This window comes from Lonchura striata, chromosome 10 (genome assembly GCF_050655825.1).
Source record: "Lonchura striata isolate lonStrDom1 chromosome 10, ASM5065582v1, whole genome shotgun sequence".
NCBI classification, from domain to species: domain Eukaryota; kingdom Metazoa; phylum Chordata; class Aves; order Passeriformes; family Estrildidae; genus Lonchura; species Lonchura striata.
The window spans coordinates 22,934,333-22,952,798 of NC_140712.1; the positions used below are offsets into that span (position 1 = coordinate 22,934,333).

At 38.4% G+C, this 18,466-nt stretch overlaps 1 protein-coding gene across 7 annotated transcripts in view; it reads right to left on the minus strand.

Moving 5' to 3' along the window:
• Positions 1–180: 180 nt before the first annotated feature.
• Positions 181–18,466, minus strand: part of DENND4A (DENN domain containing 4A) — a 49,422-nt gene continuing 31,136 nt past the window's right edge. For 4 of the 7 annotated variants that reach the window (XM_077785945.2, XM_077785943.2, XM_077785946.2 and 1 more), the window contains 18 exons: positions 17,791–17,926; positions 17,046–17,252; positions 16,828–16,956; positions 16,423–16,567; positions 14,400–14,519; positions 12,807–12,947; positions 10,844–11,931; positions 9,880–10,090; positions 9,027–9,121; positions 8,078–8,253; positions 7,809–7,955; positions 7,115–7,358; positions 6,639–6,893; positions 6,014–6,131; positions 5,833–5,859; positions 5,196–5,358; positions 4,224–4,288; positions 301–3,995 (listed from right to left, as the gene is read on the minus strand). In XM_077785945.2, the coding sequence (XP_077642071.2) occupies positions 3,859–3,995; positions 4,224–4,288; positions 5,196–5,358; positions 5,833–5,859; positions 6,014–6,131; positions 6,639–6,893; positions 7,115–7,358; positions 7,809–7,955; positions 8,078–8,253; positions 9,027–9,121; positions 9,880–10,090; positions 10,844–11,931; positions 12,807–12,947; positions 14,400–14,519; positions 16,423–16,567; positions 16,828–16,956; positions 17,046–17,252; positions 17,791–17,926 (3,604 nt within the window). In that variant the 3' untranslated portion in view covers positions 301–3,858. Of the gene's footprint in view, positions 3,996–4,223; positions 4,289–5,195; positions 5,359–5,832; positions 5,860–6,013; positions 6,132–6,638; positions 6,894–7,114; positions 7,359–7,808; positions 7,956–8,077; positions 8,254–9,026; positions 9,122–9,879; positions 10,091–10,843; positions 11,932–12,806; positions 12,948–14,399; positions 14,520–16,422; positions 16,568–16,827; positions 16,957–17,045; positions 17,253–17,790; positions 17,927–18,466 lie in introns of all 7 variants that reach the window. The other 3 variants (XM_085588990.1, XM_085588992.1, XM_085588991.1) reach the window with 3 other exon arrangements.

The following is an 18,466-nucleotide window of genomic DNA, read 5'->3' on the forward strand; positions in this document are numbered from 1 at the left end:
AGCACATTGCCTCTAATCAAAACTAAAGGCAGGAATCAAATACAACAAGGAGCCAAATGCTGGGCGTTTGTTTTCATCCTGACACTAATCTCTGACAGTTACAGATTATTTAACCAGCACTAATTCCTCTTGTTAAACACTGACTTCTGCAGAGACAAGATGAAAAAAATGTCACTGACATCACCAAACCTGAGAGGTTTATTGTTAACACCTCGTGGGAGCACACAATGTGGTTAAGAGTTGCAGACATTTCTGTCACTCTAATCAATCTAATAAAATGTTAATTAATATAACCAGAAAGACTTTAAGCTTTTTATTGACTCACTGTAAAACTTTTTTTTTTTTGGATGAGACAAAAAAAAAACCCCTTAACATTGTGAACATTGACTTTGCATATTTTAAAGGAACTACAAACCAAAGCAAACATCCAACATACTGGTTTTTGGTAAATAAAATTTAAACATTACATATTTACAAATCTACAACCATTCATTTAAAAAGTGCTGCTTGCAGACTAACAAAGTACCATTTTTAAATCCTAGTGAGATAATATCCAGAAATACCCCTCTCTGTTATTACTATTTGCATCTCCCATTTGTTACACCAAGATTTTACATGCAGGAATTTTCCCTTCCTTGGGATACAAATAATTTAATTTGCCAGTGGAAGTCAAATTCATCAGTCTGTAACTGTACCAACAGCAAGCCTTCTCAAATGGGACACAGCAGTGTCAGAGAAACAGCATAATTTCTATTCACATTTCAGTACTTAATCTCCAATAATTATTCCAGTGGAACCATAAGTAAAGCAAAATATATATTGCACTGCAAATGTAAAACCTTTGTTTCAGGTTTTGGACATAAGCCTTATTTAGTACACAAAAGGAGAAAATTCAGTTCATACAAAATTTTAAATTGAAAATATGTCTCAAATATTTCATTTATTCATCTTTGTGGTATTGGAAAATATAGTCAAATTGCTTTTCTAATAAAGGAAAGTAAGATTTGAAAACTGTTTCAACACTAAACTGTATGATGTTCTAAAAATTATCGACCTCAAGATATGTTTGGAACATTGTGAATTGAATGAGGAAAATTTCCCACTTATAGTATGTTGTTATTTCGACTATTTTTATATATTTCTACAGTGGACTGACTTGCAACACACTTTATAAAACAATTCATTAAGTATAATGATTTCACTTGATGAGCTACTACATGATAGCATAATTTAAAAGCACACCCAAATTAACATTGGCAATGCTTCAGGAGAGCCACGCCGGGATGTGGAACAGAGGGATTGTGTGAAGGCTGCACGGACAGCCCTGCTCCCAGGGCAGTATCCACTCCCTGACAGTGCTGGGGGATGTTGGAAAGAATAAAACTGCTTGGGTTTCTAAGTCTGAAGGCAGCTGGAAGTCCTTACAAGGAAGCTGGGACCAGGATGGAGGAAGGGCCACATGTGACAGTGCTGCCCCCACACCTGCGCCGTGTCCTGGGGATGGGGACCGGGCTCGGCTCTTCGGCCACCCCACAGTGGGAGTGGGAAGCTGGGTCATAGCTCAGCCCCTCTAACACCCCACAGCAGCTCTGGAAAAAGCACTTGCTCTCTCTCCTTTCATGGCCTGAAGGTCCTATAGAACAGTGGCTGCCCCAGTGGAAATGGGAGACAGAACTGCAGGGAGCTGGGAACACGACCTTCCCCACGGCACACCCAGCTATGAGCTTCAGTACAGCAACTACTGGAGGCAAGATTTCCATGGTAATGCAGCATTCCCACTGTACAGAGCAGAGCAGCCATGCACACTAAGGGGTACTTACAGGGAATGTGTTCAAAAATAGCCTGTTTATTTCACAATAGTTCAGAGGAGTGAAGAGAGTATCTCTACCATGTATCTCGGTGAAAAAAGGAGCTTCATTTCATGCACAAGGAGACTGTACAAGCGTGGCAGTAAAAAGAGCATCACGAATTGTTAAAATAAATTAAATATGAAAGATGTTGCGAGTGTAGCATTGCTAGCTCCACCTCAGGTGGGGGGGGATATGTTCAAAAAGGTCAGCTACATAATTAGCAGCACGTTAGAGAAGAGGCATTACCCAATGGAAGCTGTATTCAAGACTGCATCCTGCAATTACCATCAGCACATACCTGCAAGCTCTACAGGTTTTAAATCCTTTCTTCTTGGGGCAGCTTCTTCTTACAACTTTACAGAGGTCTGGGAGGAGGTTACAGAGCTTCATAGCAGCATTACTTTTCATTTAAGCCTCCAAGGCTCGTTCTATTTCACTTAATAAAGTAAATGTGAGCTTTAAAGTTTATCACCTTTCTGCCTAAGTATTGCTGTTTTATTATACTTGCAAACTAAAGATGCTTTTAAAAACACCTACTGGTAGGCAGACTGCAAATTGAAATCTAATAGTTGAATATTTGGAAGTATTATAACAGCAACAACTAAAATTAGGAGTGGAAAATCATTAAGACTACTTAAAATAAAGCTATTTGTTAAAGCATGATTTAAATTTGTTTAGGGTGTTTTATACAGTTCCGTGGCTGCTTTCCCACCTCCATGAAAGACTTCTGGTATTTTCCCTGTAGCCTACCTTCTGGTGAGGAGTTGCTATGTGACTGAGAGCACAGAACATTTTTCAAATGTCTAGAACAAGAAAACATGAGGCAAAAGCCATGACTCCACCACAAGGACTGATATAGCAGTTTTCTTCAGAGAAAACAAAAAGTTGTTTTGCCTGTGAAACAGAGACAGAACATTCCAAGTATGTTTAACTAAGCACAATATGCCCAAGTAAGTTACATTCCCTATAATTCCCTGTAGCAAGTTTGCTGGATGCACTTGAGTTAGCAGCTTTGGATGGGCATTATGTGGTGTTGTACTGAGTGTTTCAAACACAACCACCGAGACTCCGAGCGCTGCGTGCTCATGGAGAACTCACTGCAGGCTGGCATTTGCTCTGGGTCACACCTGGAATGAGGCCACCCTAACAAATGCCAACAGCTGAGATGGGCTGATTCCATAACAAAATCCATAGGACTCTTCAATGTGGCTTCCCTTTCCTAGGGAGTGGGGAGGGAAGGGAACACGAGGAGATTTCTACAGAAGTGTTTCACAGAGACATCTGTGTATTCGTTAGAGTTTTACAAAATTTACCATACCTTCCTTCTGATTGCTGTGGTAACACGTTTTCCAAGTGTGCATGAGAGAAATCCTGGATCTCCAGTACTGTCTAGGTGAAGGTTAACATTTTCTATTCTGCTTTAAAAACAAATCACTCTTCAAAAAGTAATTGGACAAGTTACTATAAATAGCAGTGTACTGCAAAAAAAATAAGCACTGTATTGCTTCTGCAGCAAGTCCATTTAAAATTCACTCCAGTAATTTAAAAAAATTAAAAAAATATCAACTTACTATAAACAATTTAAAATATGTATAATACAACTTTGTATGCTCTTCATAACATCATGAATATTCTATGTAAACAATAGATTCTGAAGAATTTCCTTCGCTCACATTAGTTTCAGTGCATTGTTTCTGTCCACCTGTTACTCAATAATTTTTTTTTAAGGGAGCTGTAACATGTTGTCCCAAGTCAGAACTGATTTTGCTTAGAACCTGCCTCTCCACACACCGATTTGCAGAAAGGACAAGGGACAGGGAAATAATATTTGGCCCATTTTGCTCTCTGTCCATCTCCACAACCGCAGCCAGGCCGAATTTCCCGAGGCCTCCTGCCAGTCCATCCCACGCACGTTCCTGAACACTGAAGACTGAGATGTTCCTTGTGACTGAAGTGGTTATTTTACACAGGGATACGTCATAGATATCACCTCTTTAGCCAGGTCCATTTAAAGATATGGTTCTCCAAAAATCTTTCTGCATTCCATCACTCCAGTGCTGGGTGGTCTGTCGCAGTTATGAGTGTTCTTCACTTGATTAGCAGTGAGACGATCATAGGCCATTTTGTACTCTCTGTCAAAAGCATCTGCAGCAAGGGAAAAACAACTTTAGATACCAAGCTCAAAAACACCACCCAAATGCCACAACAGCTGCATTTATCAGCACAAAATATCTGTAAAGTCCTTTTTTTTATCTGGCACTCACCACAGAGTGGCACACATCTAATCTACAGATTATTTTTTTCTGGAAGCTGAACAACTAAGTCTGCATAAATTCATCATCTGTGCTCATTTGAATAGTTGGCAGAACTCACCTATATCAATGTTATCTCTTCCCAGGGCAACAAGTGAAAGAAACAGTATTTCTCTATAAAGGCTCCTGAAATGGTAAAAAACCTCAGTTTATATACTGCACTGATACAGCACAAAACCATCTCTATTAAAAATAGACTGAAGCATTTAAAGACAACTTATTAAAAAGAGGCATTTTGAACATAATTCCTGATTGTGCCTCCAAAATATTGTCATTTCTGAACTCTGGAGAATGCCCTGGATTCCTCACATATGGATGTTATCCATGGTAAGTCCCCCGAAGTTTCACCAAGTACATGCAGAGAGAAACACACACTTAAACACTCAACCAAATTCCACAAAATTTAACCAGGCAAGGAATTTGCTCTTCTGCATTTTCACATTAGCTTGGAAAAGCAGGCAGACAAACAAATAAACACCTTGTCAATGCTCCAGGTGTTGACAAGCCTGTTGTATATTCTAGTATAATCAGTAAATACAGGCAAGAAATGAAAATTCACAGGAATAATGTTCACCAATTCCACTGCTAAGGGAAAAATATCCCTGCCTAAATATGAGACATAACGTCTCTTAGCTCCTTTTCTGTCATCTATCGAAGACTTAAAAATAAATCCCAAATCTCTACCCATACACCCTAGAAATAAGTGTAGGGTTTTTATTTTAAAATGCCTACTAATTTATAAAAACATTCAGTAAAAAAAGTATACATATTTACACAATCCCTAGTTCCCGTTGTTCAGAAGTAAAATGAAATAGCTGTAAAGGGGAGGGGGAAAGAGTAAAAACCAAAAAAAGGAGGAACAACTAAGTTTGTGGAAGTTACCATAAAAAAAATTACCAGAGTGATAGATTTTAAAACACTGGTGAAAAACATTGCTTTTTTTCTTTAAAAAACACACTAGAAAAATATAATTCACATTAATAAGCTGATTATTGGCCAACTCTGCTCCAGCTAGGCTTGTTGGTGGTCTTACCTCTGTCTTTTAATATGTGGCCACTTGTTGAGCCTCTCCAGTATCTGACTCATTGGTCCATACACATCATTCATCTTAATGCTTTTCACCATGCTCCTCAAGAGCTCCTGGTTAAAGGAGTCATCATCTTTCTGCAATAACTGGACCATTGGGTACTTCTGGGCTGAAAAACATTAGAAAGGCTGTAAGAATAAATAGATTCTTTGTGTAGCAAGTAGAGTTTTAAAAAAAGGCTACAGAATTTGTGAAAATATCGACATGTATGCAGTGAATAAAACATCAAGCCAAAAAATTATCAATGTAGAACACAAAAAGCACATAAGGAAACTCAACAGATGCAATGGGCCCTGAGCTATTTTCAGGTGTGTGATCCAATACCAGCAACAAAACTGAGTAAGCAAATTCTAAAAATAAGAACATGAGCTAAGTGGATGATCAGCATCAATGAAATGTATTCCCTCTCATTCCTTGCATCCCAGTGAATAAAAAGCCCCTGGCAATACCAATCAATGATTTGAAACAGAAATGCTGGAAAACTAAAACTTGCTCAAGCAGTTTACTGCTAAGCATAGAACCAACCTCCCTCCCAAAACAAGTCACCCAAACTGAGAACAACAACACCAAACTTAACACTCACTCTCAAACAAAAGAGTGCGATTTTGACCTGCAAGACAAAAAGCAGTATGATCAAAAATCAATATTGTAGCTCGTGTGAACTATCCACAAAGACATCTTTTCTCAACACACATGCTTCAGTTGCTCAAAATGAAAATTGTTCTTAAAAAGTACCACCAAAATCCACACAAAACAAAACTTACTCTGAGCATTCCACAGAATATATAGAGGTTGCCTTGGATCCTGATGCAATTTCATATTGTCCCATAGCATCTGAATAAGAACATATTTACTGTCCTCTGACATACAGTTCCGTGGAATCTGAACAGGAGAATGCACAAAGGCATTTGATTACAAAGTCATGACAAAGGAGTTGTGTATTCAATATGAATTTTCAAATCTCTAGGTCTCATGGTAAAAAGTTTCGTTTTTAAAACTACATACAGAAAGCTAAATCTGAATGAGATCATCAGTGACATAGCAAATGAGTGTTTTGCCTATTTTCTTCAGTCCTACAATCTAAACTTCTTTCTACTGCTTAGCTACTCAAATAGCAACAAAACTGACTAGTAACTTATCCTCCTTCAAGCCAAGGATCACAAATTGCAGTGGGTTGAGTAAGAGCTAAATACCAGACCCCACAAGGACTGCTAAGCACATGTTCCAGAGTTTTGAATATCTTCCCTCAGCTGACACATTCTTTACCAATTCAGGACTGGGTTCAGCACAGTGCAAGACATTTCCAAGAGTTGCCGAATTATGTAGTAATTTCCTATATGGGAAAGCAGTCATTTCTCATATGTCAGTGTTTCCTATCAGATCCCAGACCTTGGAGTTCTTATTGCAGTGCTCAGAAGAAAGTATTAATCCTGGTAAGTTGCTGGGCAAGTCCAAGCGCCTGAAATACCACACCAAATTCCAGAACACGATGGGGTGATGATCTACAAAGTCTGCCACTGTTATTGCATGATCCCCTTCATTTTCAAGTAAGCTTTCAAGCTCTTTCCATACCACCAGAGGACTGAGGTAAGGAACCGTTATAGGATCAGGACTAGGCAAGCGCCATTCCAGGCCCAAGGAATCCTGCAGCAACAGAGAAAAAATGCCATTAATTGTAACTGATGTAATGAATGTAACAGTCTTTATAAAGTCTTATAAATGCTTTTGCTCCCTATGTCACACACCGACATCTAAAAGTTACAACTAGCATTAGTTTAAATAATACAATCTAGCATTTAGTGTAATTTAGGAAGGTTAATCCTGTTATACATATATCTAATCTATGGCAAACATGCAAAAATGACTTTTAAGGTAGAAAAACTACACACTGTTGGTCCTTGCAAAGTAGCAGGCAGGCTACCAGTAGGAATGATATGGTTGATCTTCTGGTTTTCCTTCTCATCTTCTTCTAAAGGACCAAAAGTACTGATGCTCCTTGCTACAGGGTGACTTGTACATTCTGACCCAGAGGCATTTTGTCTCCTTCCTGAAGGGATCTGGATACTTCTGGCATAAACATTGTCAACATTGTCATGTTGCTTAGATTTGCTAGAGGAGAGGAATAAAAGAAAAAAAAATAATCTCAGCTTTTTGTTTTACTCTTAGTGCTCCAATATGTACACACACAGACAGAAATAAACCGGAAATAATGGACCTGACATTGAATTCTGCCTTGTCAGTCACCACACTCATTCATGTTACTGTGCAAGTTTTATTCCCCCTTGCACTGATGATGAACACAAACATCCTCAAAAGATTTAATAAAACTTTCAGAATTACAAATACCAATGTGAATTTTTATATTAGGGATGAAATGGTGCATCTCAGGCAGAGAAGCCATGATGTGGCCAGCTGACAGATAAGGGAGAGGCAGCAGAGATCCTCTCTCAAATCAATCTCTCCTCTTCAAAGAGTAGAACAAATTTATTTCAGTTGATTAAAATACATGCATATGCACAGAGAATCTGAGGAATTTCTAGGCAAGAAATGAACATTTACCTATTTGAATTAACATCCTCTTGGACAGACATCAGGGATGTAGTGAGACCTACAGTGGCTGTGGTGTTACAGGACTTCCCACTCTGACTGGAGAAAAGGGATGGGAACTGCATATTTTCTGTAGAAGGGCTGGACTTCAGGAAATACCTGCAGGGAAAGCAAAAGCTTAACATCATCCAAAAAAGCCCCCAAAAAACCTAAACCCCAAACTAAAAGCACTTCCCATTATAAGCATTTAAAGTTGAGGAAAATTCAAATATTGTTATTACCGTCCAGGGCGCCGAAGATCTCTGATTTCTATGCTTAAAAAAGGCAGAAATAAATTGCCACAGAAGGGACACGTGGTATTGAGATTTGAATCATCTGCTGTCCAGCCTGCCATGATTTCTTCATCGTGAACCAAACAGTCACAAGTCCGACACCGAGAACAGCTCGAGATGAGGACCTGGCACAGGGCAGGAACAGAACGCACTAGAACATGTTCCCAGAGCTACTTTTGTGTCACAAAGCACTTAAAAGCCAAAATCTTTGCCCTTTGATGAATATTCCTCCCACTTGCATACAAGTTGATCCTCTAATTGCTTCTCAGATTAAAATCAACCAGTTGTTTAATAATATTTCTATTAACAATAACATGTCATCTCTAATCTGCAAGCATAAAAGGAATATTTATGCAGCTACATAAATTATGATTTGAATTTAAACATGCTTTTGTAGCGACTCTCAGCATTATAAAAAATGGGAAAAAAAAGATGCAAATGATCAGTTTTTAACCTAAATCCAGTGGAGGAGGAAGGGGGGAGCAAAGAAGATAATGAAGAGCCACCCAAACCAGCCTAACAGTGAAAAGAAAAGTGACCTTACTAGAAGTTACACCAAGAAATAGGTAGTTCTCTCTTCTGTATTTTTAAACCTCCAGTGCTACTTCAGACTTGGTATTTTCACTTTCAACAAATTTATCTTCACAAGGGATTTAGATGCCTGAATTCAATTGTATGCAATAGCAAACTCTTGAGAACTGAAGCTTTAAGGACCAAAAGATGTGACTGAAATAAAGACCTTTCTAGAGCAGGATTTGAAATTACTTTGCGACAGAAGTATCCATCTGTCTTTCAGTGTTTTAGTTTGAAGCTTTGAACTTTACCAGAGACACAGAAAATACTAATTTAAAGACACATGCTCCAAGTCCATTAATTAGATCAGGAAATTATCCTGTACCTCCATGGCATAGTTCTGGAACACACTGGTACTGCTGGTGCTGCAGGAAGACACCAACTCCGATTTGTCAGGTAAAGGGAACTTGGAAAGAGAACCTGTCAACAGAAGAAACCCAAAGTACCAGTTATTCAGAAAATGCATTTTTAGCACCCTGTTTTTCTGCTCAAACAATACTGCAGTTATAATAAAATGTGTGATGAAAGGTGCAACAAATGAGATACACTAGTACAGAACTGTGGAGTGTGAGGCTGCCATCTGCCCAGCACCAACCAAGGTAAAAATAAAAGCTACCAACAAACAATTTCCATATGTTCACTTTTCTTTGTTAACAACATTGGTAGCTAGGAAACAAATTTTAAGTAATTCATAGCCACACTTTCTGTGTGGACAACAACCAGGGAAGGACTAGAGGTGCTGTTTGTACTCCAAATGACATCAGAAAATGATACAACAGTCATGATCAATTATCCAGCACAGATTAGAAAAAAAATCTACAGTCTATCTGATAATCAGCTTCAACAGTGGCTTCTAAAAGATTATTAAAGATTTTTAAAAAGTATTTTTACTGTTTTTAGAAAATAGAACAAGACCAATGAAGTTACCATTACAATGTTTTTATGGACATTTTCTGCAGCTGTACAACTTACACAATTGAAGTGTTTACATGAATATTCAAGGACTCAAAGGGTTTTATATTTGAGTAAGAGTTTTCAGGTAGTAAAAGAAAAATTCACTTCTTCCACAAAAAGGACCAATGACTAGGGTGATCCTAAACTGAGAACTATGAAAGAGCAACTTTTACTGGAATGTTTTTGTGCAGATTGATGAATGCCATGCAAAAGTTGTCTCTTACCACACTGGTCAAACTGCTTAGCTGAGCTATCATGGGAAGCTGAGCTTTCCAGGCTTGTCTTGCTGATGCTAATTCCCTTAATTTCTGATGTGGTGTTCTCCTGAGGAGAAGCACTTTCAAAATCGTTGCAGACATCTTCATCAGTGAGAGAAGTAGATTCTGAGTCCAGAGCTCCAAGAGATGAAACACTTGCTCGGTCTGAATTTTGATCCTGAGAAAAGAAGTTCCAGTGAGAAAATTAAAGGAAAGCAAAAATATTTCAAGAAAAAGGGGGCAGACTTCTTTGTCTCAGTAAAGTGTAGGCATGGCCCTCCCTCCTTGGAGGATCACAGGCCTGTGTTCAGAACTGATGCAAGACAAGGCAAATCCCACTCTAGGTTAAACAGCTACACCAGGATTCTTTTTTTAAAGATCCTCCTAACAAAAATAATTAAGTGAAATCATAACCATTTTACTCTTATAACTTTTTCACCCCATTACTACAAGAATTATCAGCAGCTGTAGAAATACAATGTCTCTCTTCATTCCCAAGGACTGGGAACATAAGTAATTTTGGTTTGAATTGGTGGCAGCAAACAAAATTCTAACAAATTACCTCAGATCAAAATTAGCCTTAAATTATTTTTGCAACCAATGCAACCAGATTTCCCCTTACTCATAAAAGCGTAAAGACTTCAAACCAGTATTTCTTTACGTGTTTCTGCTTTAGGTTACAAAGGGAAACCAGAGCATTTTTGCTCTGTCAACACACTTATGTTCTCCCACTAAATGTATTCAGAACCCTAGCTAAAGTTTTATTCAGGGTATTAAAATTTGGATTCTAGTATATCAAACACGATTAAAACAACTTAATGTACACAGTCTACAATGACATGCCATGCAAGAGGTTCATCACGTGTGTGTCAGTAATTAAACCTTTATAAAGTTTTTTTCCTTAATTTATAGGTTCTTAAGAAACATTTACCTTTGCAGATGCAGCATACATTGCAAATTTGGAGTACCACTTGCTTGCTTTCTCTGCAACCCCTTTTCCAGCAGAGAACATGCTGCTTTTCAGAACATCAAACTTGGGAGTCAGCAGCGTGTCCAAGTTGAACGACGGTGATGACACAAGTGTCAACGCACTGGTTGTGTCCTGCTCCTTGGCTGGGCTGTTTGGGGAATAAGCTGGGGAAGACCAAAGCCTGTCCCTTGGCCTTTCTTCATGTTTTGCATGGTAGCTCTTGGATTTGGTAAGACTGGGTGGCCTTGGGGAGTTTGGGGGAAGGCTGGACCTCCTACAAGGCTGGATAATGGTTGGGCTCCTTTTATTCGCATTTCTGTCATCAAAGGGTTTTTGGAGCTCAATGCTTGGGGCACGACTGGACAAAGGGCTGCTCATGTTGTTCATGTACATGACTATTTCTTCAGCTAAATCTCTTCTTGCAGATGGAGTAGAAACACTTCTGTCATCATCCTCCTCCTCTTCCTCTTTCTGCTGCTCTGTCTCAGCAACCAGCAGAGACAATGGATCAAATCCAGTTTCAACATCTGTTTTTTCTACTGGCTTTACTGGAAAGCTGCTCTTTCTTTGCAGTTTTTTTGATTTTTCACTGGAAGTTTTCACTGCTGTAGGTGTTTCAGGTTCTCCATCCAGGTCTTCCAGATCAAAGATAACAGGAGACTCTGTTTTATCTGCAAAACTGCAGTCAAAGGCTGCATCTTCATCACTGGATTCTTTCTCCAGGCTTTCCCTCTTAGACTCTAAAGAGGAAGATCTGATATTAAGAGTTTTTGGCCTTATGCTTTTCTGTAATGCACTAGAGAGAATTTTGGCATCAGCTCCCAGTTTTTCAACCATTTCTCCCGGGTTTGCTTCTGGGTTGATTCTGTTTATCATGAGTCCCACTAAGCCATCTCCACTCAGGTTCCGATTCCTGCTTTCCCACGGCATCTCCCTTAAGTCAGCTTCCACTGCACTTTTATGTCTCTTTCTTAAGGACTTATTTTTTATAACTTCTGCTTCATTGGCATCCTCAAAAGTTGATGTAAACAGCAATCCTACAGAACTTTCTGAAAAACAAATGGAACAAGGTGCTTTATTTGTTGCTGTACAAGAAAACTGAATGAAGTACAGAAGAATGCAAATTTGTCTCATCTTTCCAACATTTTACAACACAGAGATGGAATTCACTGTGTTGTGCTAGAGATTGAAATATTGAGCTGGCCATGGAAGGGTAACTTTTAGGAAGGGACAGACAATAACACACTTAGAAGGCAGTAAAATCATACAACCTACAGAGAATTTTGAGAGACATCAAGTCTCAGCTGTATTTACTTCCCTCTTTTGGGGACATTACTACAAGGTTCAAAACTTAAGACTTAGCACAGGTATTGCAAAAAAAAAAAAGCATTACTTTCTAACTTAATGATTTAGAAACAGAGCCAACAAAAGGAATTATTGTCAGAGAAATCTCCATTGTTTAGCCAGAGCATAAAGATGCATGCTTTAAATTATATTACAATATTTCAAGCATAGCTGACAATATTATAATAACCAGAACTGACATTATTAAAGACTCATGAGAATGTCTGAAAGTGTCTTTTTAATTTTACTGCACAAAACCCCCTTGTCCATCCTGAAGGAATTAATTACTTCCTGGAGAGTATAAGAAAAAACCCAAGATTTTGGTGTTTTGTAAGAAGATGTTAACTACAGCCAAAAACAGAAGAAACAAGAAAAAAAGTCTGGAAGAGCAGAATATTGCCATGCATTCTCCTGACACAGCATATGCAGACTCCACCCTAAACTCCCTCCTCCACTTTGCATCAGCCACTGCTACTACAGGAATAAAACACTGCAAGTTTAGTGGACAACAGAACTTAGGAGTGATGCTCAGCAGCCCTTAGTAACAAATTCGATCTATGTGCATTTTCCCTGCACTCACCCCTGCTCCCCTCTGCCACGCTGCTGTCAATGGTGCCGTTGAGCCGCACGATGCTGGAAGTGGCTTTGTCACTCCTGCAGTTCTGGTAATTCAGTTTGGGCAGGCAGTCCCCACTCCCTTTTGTGCTCTCCACTTCAGACACTGCAGGCACAAAAGGACAGAGTTTTGTGGAATCCAAGGAAAACCCCTTAAATCTCAAGTCCCCATTACCCACCAGACACCTCACAGAGGATTAAGTGACACCTTGTTGCACCCATGAGGCACAGGCTGATCTCTGCCTGGGCATAGGTTTTTCACTATGGAAATTTAACTCCCAGCATTACTTCTGAAATGTTCCAAAAGATAGAAGTTCCATAAGCTTTGCTATACAGATCCTAAAAATCACTCCAAAATATCTCATGGTTGTAACGATTAAGACCACCCTTGCTCACTTGCATTGAAGAGGTGTAAGAGTATTTTTCTCTGGCCTTTGCAGGAGCTCAGCTTCACACAGATCTCAATTCCCCCAGGACTACACTGGAGGAATGAAGTAAATATGAATATTTATATTCAACTCTTTTCGGTATGAAACAAAAATTCCATTGCACTACCTAAAATAAAGAATTACTTCTCTAAGGGATTTCAGACAACTTTAATATTACTAAGCTGTTTCCAAAAGTGCAAAATGTTTTAGCACATCATATTATAGAGAGCTACATTTGTCTTAATTATGATCAAAAGTAATAAATTAGGGAGAATTAATTTTCTGTATTCTCAAAAGCTTTATTAAATGTAAATAAATGCCTGTAATCTTACATGTATGTTTTCATGATCATGTGTAAGACAACTCTTCAAGAAAAAAATACTAGTGCTGGAAGGAAGACTGTGGTGAAAACACTGAAGCAACTTATCTAATTCCATATTTCTTCAGACTTTTATATCATTTGATAATGGGATAGTTAACCCAAATAGTAGGAGAAAGCCCACTGAAAAATTTAAACAATTATATTATTAGGGAAACATTTGCTAAAGAAGGGTATTTTCCATGAATATACATGGGAGTCTGTAGTGCATATACAATTTTACTGCACAATCTGATCTTCTATGTACTTGCAAGAAGTTGATTCTGCTCAACTGCAGTTGAAGGAAACAAGAGCAGCAGATGCAAAACCTGAAGAAATTCTAATACATCTCCCAAACTTTGAGAATTCCAAGTAGCTGGGTAATTTAGATCTCTCAGACTAGCAAAATTTCAGCTGCTCCCCTATTAGAGGATTTATAAAGAAACCAGACTGGTAGAAAATGCTTTTCTGTAGATTATGCCTATGAGGCAACTTCATTTTTTTAAAAGACAAAAACATTAGGCTATAATTATCATAAGGCCTTTATGCTGCCATTATCACTTATTTGAAACACGAGAGAAAAAAGAACTGTAATTTTCCAAGTGAAACCATTAGACATCCAGAAAATTATACTTAGAGAAAGAATTTCTCTAAGTATAAATTGGCATTATCACACACACTCAGTGTGAGAAATCAGCTGTCCCACTTAGCTTTTGCTGGAATCCTCATTTATCCCCAGTGAACTAGATATCTGTATTCACAAGATACGTACAAGAACTGGAGTCACTCTCTCTCTTTTCCTCCTTTTGTTCTTGGATGTCTTCAAGACAAGTTTTCCCTTGTTTGGTTTCTTCTTTGAGTGATGTGTTATTGGCAGTGTCTGAAAGTCCCCCTATCAGTGCAGGGCAACATCAGAATAAAGACAATTATGGCATTTAATAGTGTGACATTGTTCAGGGGAATAAATTGAATACCAACAGTAATTCAAAGGCCTCTTATCAAGAACATTTCAATTAACAGTGAACATTTTACCACCAAATTAAAAAAAAAGAGAAAAAGGATTGGCTTATTATAGTATAAACATTGAAGTGATGCTTTAGAGGGTGAAATTAAAGGGGTAATGGGTAACATTTTTTTTTTTTAATACTCAACTAAAACACTGTTTGACTTTAATTCTGTTCCCTGGTTTATTTGATCAAAAGGTCATGCCTTTTCAAGAACTCCAAGAGGCATCTAAACATGGTTTTATTTTAGTGTAAAATGTTTCTCAGAAATACTAACAGAATTGTTAATGCATGTGATTCTCATTATTTTACTCTAGAGAGTAAAAAATGTACACAATGCAGTTGCAAACATGAGTTTGTCTGCAAAAATAGATTAATAAAATAACCAACATCATCCTAAAACTCCCTGCCAACATTCAAGCCACTTAGCTGCTCATTCTCAAGCCAAAACATTGCCCAGGTATGATTAATATGGTCTCTTTCCAAGATCAAGAGAGTTTAACATAATTAAAAGTTTCTTTCCCTCTTTTCCCTAAAGAGGCTGCACTGAATGGCTACAGACAGGGTAAAAGCCTTGTTTCTATGTAAAATATAAGAAAATATTCTGGAATTTATGGGAGAGATTTTGGATTTCCTGAGGAGACACCACACATTCCAGCTGTGAGATTTCATGCAAGGTAATCTTGAAAAATCAGATGATGTCAAAAGCAAATGCTATTAATTATATAAGTGACATTTATTTCATTAGGGATTATTTACAATTCCTTAGTTTACACAGTCTGAGTTGCAACCAGCATTGCTAAGCTCTTGCATAGTGCCTTGCATGGCTGGCTTTCAGTAAAGTGGATTACTAGGAAGCTCAGCTCCATGAAGAACAGGCAGAAATAAAGCAAAATTGTTCAAGGCCATCTAGAAGGTTAATGATAGAGCCAGAAATAGGACTGGAGTCTCTGGGGTCCATAGGAATCATCTAGCCATGAGGCCATCATATATGTTCTGTTTGTCAGGGCAAAGATTTATTTGTACACATCTGGAATCACAGAACAGCCCTGGATGGAAGGACTTTGAAAGCTGAGTCAGATGACCCACATACATTTATAAAAGTATGTTGTAAAGGTCTTCCAAGGTCAGCCTGCCCTAAACTAAACTGCATTGCTGCTACTTTACAATGTACTACTGTGCTTTACTACCAGGAAGTTATAAATACCATGGAAAGTAGTACCTTTAAAAAAATATAAATTACAGGCATGGCCGTATGACCATTTGATGGTCACATTATCTAAGTTTTCCCTGGAAAAAAAGGAAAGAACCCCAAAATTTAGAGCCTCATATATTTTACTTATATTCTAGATAAAAACAAACATGATCACTGCAGGTGGTATACAGAACCTGCAACTAGTACTGCAAACTCACAGACTAGCTCTAGTTGCCTCTCAGTTAAAAAAAAAAAAAGGGGAAAATACAAATAAAGCAAGGCTGGACAAAAGTTTCTGCCAATTATATGACTAGTTATTGGCTGAACTAGGATAATTACAACAAATTTCAGTTTCATATTTTGTCTCTGTTTGTCTTGTAAATAGCTGATATAATAAGTGAATAGCATACTTTCAGATTCAAAGGCATAAAGAAGAGCATTTGAAACTGAAATAGTCAGATTTTTTAAAATTATGCAGGAACTATTGAGTTTTTTTCTCTGAAACAGTTTTACCAAACTCAAAAAAGAAAGTTTATTAAAAAAAAAAAATAATATTATCATGAAAATATTAAAATAGAAGGATGTGAATACTTTACCAGGAACAGATGTATGTGCAGTGCTTGCTGGTGGCTTTTTCAATGCTTTTTTAAACTGTGCTATTCCTAAGACAACATTTCGTATTTTCATCCAGAGGAAATAGCCACCTCGATTGCTTGAAGGCCAGGTGCTTTCCAAAACAGCCTATTTTGGAAATATCAAAATCACGTAGTCATCTTCCAGAACAGTAAGGTGTGAAAACAGTACCTTAAATTTCAGACTGCGTTACATTGGCAGTAATACAGCAGATTTCTAAACCTACAAAACCAAAACCCACAAAACGATTCTGTCTTGTGTTTTACAAGAAATGACAGAATCACACCTGAACTGCTCTGTTATTTTCCTCCCTTCTATTTGCCTGGATAAAAATGCATTTTTGTCCCCCCCTGCTCTCTAAAACACACCTTGTTGTAGTAGCCATAGGTGATGGCATTGGGGTCGATGCCAGCCTTCTGCATTTCGAAGAGCACCCGGACTGCCAGCACGGGCTGCCCGTACTGCCCACACAGCTGCATGAGGACCCTGTAGCACACCTGCAAACACACACCTGTGAGCCCTGGGCTCCCAGCACTGCTGGCCCTCAGCCCCACGGGGCTCCTTCTGCAGTTGGGGGTTGTTTTACCTCGTCAGGTGGATCTATTTTTTTGGTATGCATTTTCTGTAGCACATCATAGGCAGTTCTCAGAGCCCTGACTTTGGAGTGGCAGACTTTCACATAGGCAGGGAGGCAGATGAACCAAAGGCCATAGCAGTGACGGAGCAAACACCTGGACCACATCTGGGGGATGGAGGAGTACTTCTTTGCAATTTTGTGGGCAGATTTAATTTCCTGGAAAGAAACACAGATTATTTGTGTGTGTTTATATCTACATCACACAAAGCTACATGTTAAAAACTGAACATGTACCATTATATCGATGGAAACTACAACAGTAATATTAACAATATGATAAAGTGGGAAGGAACATGAAAGCAGTGAGAAAGATTACAAGGAAGGCCACTGTGCAATATTCCACTGCTAAAACCTTGCATTTCTTTCAATCTCTATTACTTTGAAAATTAGAGCCCCTCAAAGTCCTGGGCAGTGAAAAGCAGTCAAGATGTGGACGTGGAAGATTCATGGAGAACGGTGTGAAGAAAGGGGAAGGGACAGCACAGCAAGCAACAACCTGAACAGGGGTACTTGTAGGATCTGGTGCAGGCAAGAAGCACACCCAAAGAACAATTAAAACAGTGACCTTACAGTCACCAGATCAGTGCAGAACTTAAGAACCATCAGGCTGCAGCCACTGCCAGTCAGGTTTTACAGCCAAACTCAAGCTGTCCCCTTCCAAAGCACCTCACACTCCAAGAACACCAGCAAGTACCTGTTTAGTTCTTCTGAACATTGGTGATGGGCTGTTGGGGCTACTGGCTTTTGAGGACAGTTTGTTATTTGGTGCTCTGAGAAATCCTTCAGGTCTTTCAAACAATTCTAGCTTTAATACTGGAAATCCATTATAGCTGTAAGAGAAATGTGTCAATTCTGGTAAGTCAGCTCCAAAGCAAACATGTCATACAATAGCAAAGGAAATCAACTGCACGCTTGCACCAGAGGCTTCCCAGGAAATAAACACAAAAAGTAAATCTTTAACAACATCACTGATAAAGTGGTTCACTAATCCCTCAGCATGGGCTCATATGCCTGCACAAACAGTCACAACCTGTTAAATTGATAAATGTATTTAATGTCATAGCATTTTCTTTAATTAATGTGTCAAATGCATTAGTATTGATTCTAGTTAATAAAAGAAAATCTGTGTGGCTTAGTCCCCAGTGAGCATCACATGACTGAGGTTTATGAAAATCAATAGGAACAATATCAAACTATCTAAAACATTAAATCAGATTAGATATTAAAATATTTCTCAGAATTAATGAAGAAACCAACAAACTCATCTGACATAATCACTAAATTAGTGACACTAGTTTTCAGTGATTTTTTGACATGTACGCTCTCTTTCCAAAGAGTATCTGCAGTTTATATCATTAGTAACAGCAGCA